Source organism: Megalops cyprinoides, chromosome 1, assembly GCF_013368585.1.
Source record: "Megalops cyprinoides isolate fMegCyp1 chromosome 1, fMegCyp1.pri, whole genome shotgun sequence".
Classification (NCBI taxonomy): Eukaryota; Metazoa; Chordata; class Actinopteri; order Elopiformes; family Megalopidae; genus Megalops; species Megalops cyprinoides.
In genome coordinates, this window is record NC_050583.1 from 50689690 (window position 1) to 50700823 (window position 11134).

At 41.3% G+C, this 11134-nt stretch overlaps 1 protein-coding gene across 1 annotated transcript in view; it reads right to left on the bottom strand.

Moving 5' to 3' along the window:
- antxr1c (ANTXR cell adhesion molecule 1c) overlaps positions 1–5942 on the bottom strand; it is a 33318-nt gene extending 27376 nt beyond the window's left edge. The window contains exon 1 of the mRNA XM_036542851.1: positions 5310–5942. Coding sequence (XP_036398744.1) covers positions 5310–5464 — 155 coding nt within the window. The 5' untranslated portion in view covers positions 5465–5942. The remainder of the gene's footprint in view (positions 1–5309) is intronic.
- Between the last annotated feature and the right edge of the window lie 5192 nt (positions 5943–11134).

Sequence of the window (11134 nt, forward strand, 5' to 3'; positions counted from 1 at the left end):
AGTGGAACACGCTCACACGGCCAAATGTGGAGGAAAAATATGCCCAACCCCATGCAGCCCTGGATCCTGTTCCAAACCCAGGCTGGCAAGCACCTCCCCAGCCTGCAACCAATAATGTTACTCCAATTTAAGCCAGTATGGGCTGGGATTTGCACTGAAACCACTAACCTACTTTTGCTTGAGGCCCCCTCTGCCTCCTTGACTCCATAAAGAACAAATGTCAGAATGTCTCTGACGCATGCTTTTATGAACTGATAGTCATGCACCCCCCCCATTGCCTACCCCCTCCCCTCATGTAAAGCAAAACATCTGATTCCCTTAAGATCAGGAGTTTTTCAAAAAATGGTGTGATTAACATTTAACAGAGATTTTTCTTTTGAGTGTTTAGTACCGAGGGGAAAGAAACGCACTGCTGAGCGTGCCAAAGGCTACTTTCTACTGCTGTACTGAGTTAAAAACCCAGTACACTACATCTCTGAAAGAAAAAAACACACATTCCATAGGGAGCAGGTTTTGGCATGTCCAAATTATTTATAGCGTGCAGCTGTATTTTAGGTTCTCTCAGCTGTCTTTAGAACCATGACTTAACGCCCAGGCCACGGTAAGTTAAATAATGGTTTTGAAAATACGGCAACATTTTGCAATCATTAACATTCTTGAGTGGCTGGCTAGCTTCATGGGGAAGGCACATGACTCCTCCAAACAGCTCCCGATGGACAGACAGAAAATGTTGGATTCGTGAATAAAACCCAGGGATTTCAGGTTCAGCACTTGACGTGGAACCTGGTAGCAAAAGACGCTCTGTGGGGTTAGAAGGCCCATCGGAAGAGAAAGACATGGCAATCTCACATGACGGGAAGCAGAGTTGGCCGAGAGAGACGAGTGCGTAGAGTGTGTAATATGTCTTAAGCTGGAGGGATACAGACTCTACCAAATTACCATGTATGGCATGCTAGGATGTTTCTTCACCAGCACACTCCCATTCAACCATCCTACACACACACACACACACACACACACACACACACACACACACACACACACACACACACACAAATAGTGTATATATACATGCATGCACACACACTAAGCTCAAACAGGATTCAGTTGAACAGAATGCGAACTATATCTACAGAAAGTCATGGAGTAACTTTGGAGAAGATGCATGTCAATATTTGTACACACCAAAAACTAATTTCAAATCATGCATATTTATTGAGGTGAAGGTGAGGTTAACAAAAAGTATATATAACATGCATGACATTTAGCACCTTTTTCACACATAGATTATACACACTGTGGTTTTCCATGCAACATTATCAGCCTATCACCTCATTTACTTGACCATAGACTAGTTCCGTGATGAATGTGAATTGGAAGTGAGAAATAAAAAGTAATTGGACCAATAACATTTTCCCTTTCCTTCCATGACCAAGGCAGGTCATTTTCAAACCACATCTAGGATTTCTGGCCTGGTAAACCTATGGGGTTTCACACACTGCAGCTTTTTATGATTGCCTGTGACTTACATCCACCATCTCCAGCTCAGACAGCTGAGGAAATCATGGGCTGCCAAACTACATGATATAGCACAGTTGGTTTCAGTAAAAACTAAACAAAACTAAAAAAAAAAAACACCGCTGAGTAGTTATGTGGTGAGTGCAAACAAGGTAAGAAACAATCCCTTTGTTTGGCTGAACATGTTAAACAGCAGGTATGGGCCTAGTCATCTGATCGAGCCCAACTGCCTGTCTAAGAATCCCTCTGGGTGTGGTGCAGCATTATGTGACTTTATATTTCGAGGTGCATGGCCCTGTAAGTCCTAAGAAAACAGCCAATCAAACTCATAGCTTGACAAGGGTCCTTCTTGAGAACAGCAGTCTTATTTGCAGGCTTCATTATTATTATTTATTTGCGGTAATAAACATCCAGCCCTGTGCTGTAACCCATTCAAAACACTGTGCCCTGCTACCCCACATGTATGTCGCCACAGCTTGGTGAATCATGGGTGGGGGACAATGCTGAAATGCAAACAGCGGTGCTGAAATCCCTGTGCTGACAAGGTTTTTGGGACCTGGCTGGACCATCTTCTTTCCCTTCCCCAATGAATGTTAAAATGCTTTTGAGAACACAGAGTAAGGCTGAGACATGTGGATGCATCTTATGTAGCAGTGTGATCTGTGGAAAGACCAAACCCACATACTGAAATTAAACACTGCATCAGTGGTCAGCCAGTGGGTCTCTCAGACACTGATCGGTCTGTGTTCAGCAGTCCATTGGTCATCCTTAATCATACACTTCCAATACACTACAATTTTATGTCTAATTGAATGGACAGACTGTAATTATTTTTAGACAAAAGCTTTTTTGTTGTGAAATGCTATGTATTGATTTCCTTGACCCAGTCACCTCAGTCTTCATCCTCCAAACTGAGCTGCACCACTCAGCAGATGAGCTAACTCTCCAGGGAGCTTTATATTTGGGCTAGAACGGGACATGCTCCAAGACATGGGTAGCTACCATTAACAAGAGGGATAGTATGTTAGGAAAGATTCTTGACTAAAGTATGAAAAAATATCAACATTGCACACTTGATGAAATTCCTTGGTTCTCCATTTCACTGACTTAATGCCCTTTCAATTACAATCAAAATCTTCTTCAAGTCCCATTTCAAAGACAAACAAGTTTTGTATGGCAGCCGCTTTTTAACTGATTACTCTCCGATACTCTAACCTGAAAAACATTGAATTCATACAGACATCAAAATTTGAGCTTTTCTTGAACAAATAAATGAGAGAAAGATATACTGACACTTTTCAGCTGAGAACAGTGTAGCTACCTTACCTCTTTTGCACATGTGAAGGGCCCTAATACAAGACAAAAACAAGAATCAGACTGGGCCTGCACTCATATTGGGTCAATCTGTATTACAAAACTCACTAGCTCTGCACACCGCCCCAAAATGACTTTGCAGTAAGACTGTCAAGTGTCACAGCAACAGAAGAGGGAGAGACTTGGCAGAATTTTCAGTGGCCTGAAACTCTGTATACACCCCATCAATGAAAGGCACATTCTTCTTTTCCAAACACTGAACCGTCAGGAGTGCTTCTAGTGCCCTTAGGGGAGAGTAAGTCAAAGCTTGTGTTTGTTCTCTCATGTGTGCTGTATGTACTGCAAGCTTGATGTTTACATTCATCACTAAGGTCTGAGGGCGTAAAACATCTTTCAAACCTGCACCCTGAAAGCCGTCAGGAGGCGCTCAGTTTCATTAGTGTCTATTTGTTTCTGATGTCTGCCATAGTTCAGGCTATTAGTATTTGCAAAAGCACAAGAAGGTGCTTAAAAATAGAGACATCAGAGATTTCTCAATAGCTCTAAATATTAAATATACGATCCCAAACGTTTAGTGACTATTTATTAACTGTTAACTGCATTTAGAAAACATCCCAGACATTAAAAAATGTCTGAGACATTCAGTAAATGCTTCAGACATTTCCTAATTGTATCCTTACTGAAATGTTTCATAGATTTAATAAATGTCAACAATAAATTATATTGCTTTCTTTTGCTATTCTGAGGCCAAAGAAAGCAATATAGCAATATTCAAAGGCAGTAACAGACCTCTAATGTGTACACTGTTTAAAGAAATAATGCTTATTTTAGCTTCTCATGCATCACATCTCCAGCAATCTACTTTAAAAGAAGTCATTTTCTTTGGATCCCCACTTCAAGCCAAACGTTGTTTCAGTGATCTAATCTCATTAAACAACAAGGGGCTTTGAACTTGGGCCAGCCTCTTCTGCTTGTCTGAAGCTGGAGCAGGAACCTCAAACAATGGAAGACAAAGACTATCATCATCCTCTGAATCATGTCACAAGAACCCTGGACCCCCCCTGGAACCCCCCCCCCCCCCCCCCCCCCCATTTGTTTTTTTTTTCAACTTCAGGAATCTTTTTGTATGAAGGTGTGACATACTTTGCCATGCAAGTCGCGGATGACACAATTTGTAACCGATGTAAGTCGCTCTGTATAAGAGCGTCTGCGAAATGTCAATAATGTAATGTAATGTAATTTCCTTAGGGAGACTATTCGCAAGATTATCTGCAAGAAAGGCTCATTTCAGCCAATGATGCCTATTTAGTTTATCGTGGATATCATGTTTTTTCAGAGTTTAGAATTGCCCGTGGGAATCGTCACATCCCGCTCAAAACGTATTATCCAGTTAGATGTTCAAGTCAATTACTCAGAAGTTTACCAGACTGTGGGCAGGTTTGCAATGCCCTACTTCTGTGGGAGTAAAAAGGATAAGAATAAATTTTGCTTCCACGAAGATACTGGAGTGTGAGAAAGGAAATGATTCCTTCTAGAACGTGGTAACATGTATTCCCATTAGTCTCAAAGGAGAAAAAAAGCGACCGCAAAGGAGCAAAGTCGCGATCTTTTAAAGCGCTTGGTCAGCTGGATTTATTCTCGGCGCTCCGCCCCATTCCCTATTACCACATATATACACGTATTACTTTTGTAGTTTTCTTACCGAGTCCTGTAAGATTAAACGTCTTGCCATCGTTACCTCTAGGCTGTCTGCCCATGTTTATCTTCGATCTCGAATGTGAAAAGTGCCCTTACAATGAATACACTGTATGAGCTCCTGTAATGGGGGGAAACTGCAAGCGAACCGTCTTGCGGTTGATGAACAAAAGACGTCACCCATTAGAAACTTAAAGCATCTGTGTGAAAAGGACAAGCTCGCACTCTGATGGGCGAGAACGGCCTAGACCGCTTCTTCTGCGTGAAATCGCGGCAGCGCTTTCCTGCTTGGGAGTCAGACAGCTGTAACAGCTGGAGTCCAGTGTAGCCCTGTGAACGCATCCTGTCTCCACTCTGTGGGGGATGTGCTGTTTTTCTTTGCTTTCTAGCAGAATGCCTCCAACAAAACACTAGATTCCTCCCATAATCCAAAACATTCAACCGTGACAGAAATTTATGCTTTGCTATCTGAGGGGTGATATTAGCGTGTAGGCTACTTCACAAGTCCAGTAACAACTTAAGGTAATGCAACTTAAACATTGTTAAGACAATCAGAACCATCTCACTTTTTGTTATCCTTAGCTCTCACATGCGAAGCTCATATTTTTATAACAAAACAGGGCTGTACAGACTATGAGTGAGTTTTACTGGTCTGACCTGTGAACAAAAGAAAAACGTGGATAGTCGTTACGCCCGGATCGCGTCTCTGGTCAACTTTACTTGTTATTTGGTTGGATGCAATGCAAGATGAATAATATCTCATCAATTTGACAGTCACTTACTTGTCGAGGACAAAGTACAAGTCGAATGCACCTTGACAAGACCGTTCCTGTTCTTCTTCTTGTTCCCCCGGCTCTGCCTTGACAGAGGGGAACGTGCACATCAAAAATCCAAGCAAAACCAGGGCAAGAGACACGTTAATCAAAGCACTCGCCATCTTTTTTTTCCAAATAGTTTGCTCGCGAGCTAGATCCCCTAAAAACTTGCAGAGAAGGTCAGCGGCGTTTCACATTCTCTCAAAATTCGTGGAAAGTGTTTTCTCCCGGCAGAGGGGTCCGGGAGGCGTCAGTCACAAAGGATGGTCACGGTTGTTGTCGGTGACGCTTTCTTTGCATCCGCTAAGAGGCTCTGTTCCTAAGCATTACTCAGACCGTCTTTCTTGCAGAGATGGAAGCAAGTATGCTTTAATAATGCTTGTGGTACAGGAAACAACTTCCCCTTTCCGAAAAAAAGAGTTAAAAATATGCAGCTGTCCAAAAATTTTCAACCTACGACGGTTTTCCCCCAAAATTCCACGAGTTCGGTTTAGAGAAGTTCTTACTGACGATGCTGTTGAAATGAGTTTGTTTTGTCTGCTTGTAGTTGTAAGGGGACGATGAGAACAACTTTTTTAGAACAAGATCAATCTCCTTGTTCAGATTAAAGCAAAAAAACAACATATACAGTCAGAACAACGTACAGCTAGAGAGGTGATTGCGTTGTAATCTCCAAAACAGATTTCTGAGAATTAATTGTTAAAAAAAAATAGAGGGATGTTGTGCAGAGTTGGCGAGCAATGAAATGAGAACAAATGCCTGGGGTTCACGACGACTTGGCGAAATGATCTGGTTTCATATTTCTGCTTTGAAAAAAAGGGTCAGATTCTCTTGCGCCACCTTGTTTTCAGCTTCTTGTGCGCAAATATAAATGGTGGACGGCGAATTCTTGGACTTTTCACGTGTTTTTCGAAAGATACCTCTTTTGGCCAAAACATACCCTCTATTATTGCGCAAGACTCCACAGTATCAGTGTGGTTACAAACAAGCAATAGCATCAGGCACCTTATTCACAAGAGTAGTGTATTGTCTAAATTCTGAGAAACCTATACTCTTTGATGTATACTTTTCAAACAACATATAGTTTCTCTGGGAATTCAGACTATTCTATATTCATAATTTTGATAACCAAATAAACAAAAACAAGAATTTAAGTCATAATTTCCAAATACCCCCTCCCATACCCTCGTTATCCATTGTTCACGCTTTTCTCTTTCATCTTGCAAGGTGTTTAGGCTACATCATGAATCCCTTCCGATCAAACAAACCTGTAAGCAAAGAAAGAGTCCATGTTTATCTGAAATACGGATCTAAATCTTCGTAATTAGTGAAAGACCGATATTTATTTGGTGAATTACGTTTTAAGAGCAAACAAGTTGTCAGAACGCTATGTCGTAAAAACAAAGCCGTGCAGCGGTAGACTGCCTGGACCTGAGGACCAAGACTACAGCCATGGGAAAGGACTGAAGCGCTCTAATGTCCATTGCACAATACAAGTGATCGCTTAACCCAGACCTCGCTGCAGTCACTCCCACTTTAAAAATCGATAAAAGGGGATCTTGAACTCCACACCTGCAGCGAGGAACATTGTCTCGTTCCTTCAGTTTGGTGAAGAAGCGGGCGGCACGTTATACTGTATTTTCGGTAAATTTAATACATTTACACGACAGAGGCTATCTGGTTTTACACCCTTCTCCCGAGAGGCTTACAAAAGTGCAGAGGTGCAGAGCAAGAAGCCGCAGAAATACTGAATCATTGCCATAAGGGGATTAGATGTTGTCATAGGGCGCACATCCTTCAACTGTTTCCGCGAATTTCCAGCCACCCAGGCTTGTACCGCCACAATTTTGTGTCTATCGCTGTGTTTTTCCTCGGGGCCGTAAAATGAAGGAGGGCATCCTGCAATACTGATATGAAACGGCATCTTAGAAGTGTGAGAACTCTGTCCTGCATTCCACTGATTAATCAACAACTCCCATCAATAGTGTTTTACTTTAAAAGAAACACGTTTGCACAGTGCATTGCTTGACATGGTTTACTATTACGTAAAAGTCATTCCTTCACTTAAACCCAGTCTATATCTAACAAAATCTCAACCATTTATGTAATTGCACAAGGTAAAGACATGTACATACATATGTTAAGCATATTTGAGCACCATGTAAAATATGTGGGTATATTTTGAGAGTAGATTTTAAAATCACCCTTTATACACGGGTGTGTACTCAAATTATCCATAAAATGCAAGTAGTCAAGGTAGAAAATCACACGTACTAGTACTCTCCCTTTCCAAACACTCATTGCAGTGCTATTTAGGATTGAATGACTTAATGAAATCTAAGCAAGAGGTTGACTGCCATTGCATGGAGGCCAAAGAATGTTTAATCTTGGATATTACTAAGTTTCTGTTGTTATAGTCAAAATACTCTTGTGGTTTATATTTATATTTGGGATGTTACCATATTTGAGCTCTGCTCCTGCATTTAGAGTTGCTTATGAACTTAAATATCTGGTAATATGAAATATCTTGTGGGCCTTGAAGAACAAATTTCCCTATTTTACACGTTACAGGTGTCTTTGAATCGTGATTCATACCAGAGAACTCAGTGGAAAATAAATAATGGGGACGTGAACTGGCAACATTGAGTCACTTATTTCCACAACATTACCAAAATCAGGGTGGCAGTGTAGCACAGTGGTTAAGGAGCAGAACCAAAAGGTTGCCAGTTTGATTCACTGGGGCAGTGCTGCTGTACCCATGGGCAAGGTACTTAATCCTCAGTAAATATCCAGCTGTATAAATGGATACCATTGTAAACAAACTGTAACAGATGTAAGTCGCACTGGATACAACCATCTGCTAAATGGCAATAATGTAATAATGTAAAAAAATTGTCAAATTGGAAAAGATACCAACTTTCTTTGAAAAAGGAATCTGAAAGGACCTGGGCCAGGAGGAATGTTTTGCTGCAACTCTGATGATAATAACATCTGCCCATAAACTTACATGTTCCAGTGCTACTTGCAGCCTCTGTTATCAGTCTAAATGCAGACAAGGTTCAGTCTAAGAAGATTCTCAAGGAGGAGTAACAGAGTGTGCTTGCTGAGGTCAAAAGGGAAAGGGGGGAAAGTGAGTGAGTGCTCTTCTGACAGAGACAACTGATGAGATAGACCCTAACTGAACCAGACTGCAATGCTTGGTGGAGGAAACAAGGCCTACCGTCAGAAGGCAGTCCCCTCTTGTTCATCATCTCCAAAGGAACCAGAGGCACTGGAAATTTCTAACAGTGATCCCATGCGGTACAGTAAGAGGTGCACTGTGGCACCCTGGAGATATGCCAGGCAAGATCACCACAGATATTCAGCATGATTTCCGGATAATCAGCTTGCTCATGCTTCAGCTTTAAAGTTCTGTCTCTGCCATTGTTGAAGCCTCAAGGGCTCTGATATGTTCTCTCCTCATGAACATTCTTGAAGAAGCGTGGTCAAAAACACAACATCTATAGCTAGCACAGCAATATGAGCAGCACTGGGACCATAGTCAATCTATTGTGACATGTTAATTATGATATTCAGCTCCTGTGCTACTTCCGTCCTCCATCTAGAAGGACCCATTTGGTAACGGGAGGTTCTGGGGCTGTGTTCCTGTGCTATCTACAGATGTTTCTATATTTTGGACCATGTTCCTTCAAGAATGTTCATAATGAGCCAGTGAATCATAACACTTGAACTCAGAGCACCATACCATCCAGATCACTAGCAGGGGTTCTGTTGCAAACACCCCCCTCTCCAACTCTGCTACCTCCATCTATGGTCTCTGAACAGGCCTATGTCATAAATCCCACACTTGTATACCAGCTAGTACCCATTAAAGTACTGAAGTTCATAGCTGGCCATATTAAGTACTGTCCCAAAACTTCTTATCCATAGTTCTCATTCCCACAAGTCCCATATGAATCCACTTCTTCAAAACCACACTAAGAGGAAGGCAGTGATGGGGGAATTTATGTGCAAGTTTTAGTGGTCAGCGAGTATATTGTTTTCTCAACATAAGTAAGAACTGTTACTTGGAATATCGATACAATAGCCACTTTAAATACATTATTGGATTTTATAACTTCATCTATGTAAAAGAGGTAAGGTTATGGTATAGTGAGCTCACAAGTGCTCCACATCAAACTATTTTTGCATACTGCGGACCCCCACACTGAGCTTTATATACTCAGATACATGATTGAAAGCATGTACTACTGAGATCCCAAGTACATGATTTGGTTCACAGCCCTAGGTGAACCAAGTGTTTCTCATGACCTCTGACCCGATCATTTGGATGTTGTCACGCCACAGGAAGTAGCCTGTGACAGATGTGAAGGGAAAGAGAGGACAAGCTCAATGCGTGGCATGTACATGTACCACTATGCTATGTTTCTAGGGCAGCAGTGTAGCTCATATGCAAAAGGCTGCTGGTACAACAGTATAACTGGGGCACTGCTGTTGTACCCTTTGGCCACATACTTAATGCAGAATTGCCTCAGTGAGTATCCAACTGTATAAATGGATAACATGTAAAATTGTAACCTATGTAAGTTGCTAAATGACAGTAATGTAATGCAATTTTCTGAGATTGCCACTACCTCTCCTACATGTCTTTTCAGTTAACCCATAGTCTCCAGAGTAGTTGGAACATAGCACAGTCTCCTTCTGTGATTTATATAAATGATCTCTCTCCATGTTATTCGGTAATTATGGTTGTTCATAACTCATGCTATGAAGGGTATACATCAATTTTATGTATTTTGGCCTTTTGGGGGAATACTATGGCCAGATTAAAAAAGAAGCAGAATGTGCTTCATCCGTAACTTTGATTCAGCAGAAATGGATTTCCATACAATCGAAGCATAAAGGTTCGTGACCAATATTGGAATAGAAGAACTGTTACTTTTACTTGGCTTGGAGTCTGTTAAAGGGATTGCACCTGGCCACGGGCCAAGGTTGTTGACCCCCTATGTGGCTATCATAAACAAGGAAAAGAGAGGGATGGGGTGGAGGAGGGAGGCTGTGAACAGCTGACACAGAAAGGAAGTGGTAAGTGTGATTTTTATAGTTGTGGATTGGACCATTTTGTCAAGGTTTGGTTAATTGCTTAGGGATTGTCTGAAAATTCTCCTGAGTCTGGGTTTGGAACTGCAAATAATGAATTTAGGCATGGGTTACTGTATTTTCAGTTCTTTATCTATATCATAAATATATGGATATGCTTATTTCTGTAACTGTGAAAGGGCCAAAAAGTACATCACATGCTTGCTAAATATTACTTGCAGCTAAGAACTGTTTATATTTTCTGTGGCAATAATTATTGAAAATGGGCACTCGTGCCAATACTTTGGACTCTGAGATGGCAACATTTCATTTTAAGGTTCAAATCCATAGTTGGTGATTAGCAGTGATGGTGTAAATCCTTTAGCATGACCTGACTCTTGGTGTGGTCCCAGTTTAGATACGTGTATGTCCTATTATTAGCTGTTAACTGGATTAAGTTTAATCCCCACAGGATAAAAACAGGACTGCTCTGGGAACATTTACTGTCTTCTATTTCCCGTGAGCTCTATTTGTATGGATACAACTCAAGAAAGTACTGGAAAGGATGTGGCTTGCGTTCGTAAGCCAAATATACTGTGCCATCTCTTGGCTGGAAAAGGAACTACAACCCTTGAATTTTAAGACTTGGAACAAAAGTACACTCGGGGCTGGGGGTGACAAGAAACATTTTGGCTTGCTTTATGGCATAACTA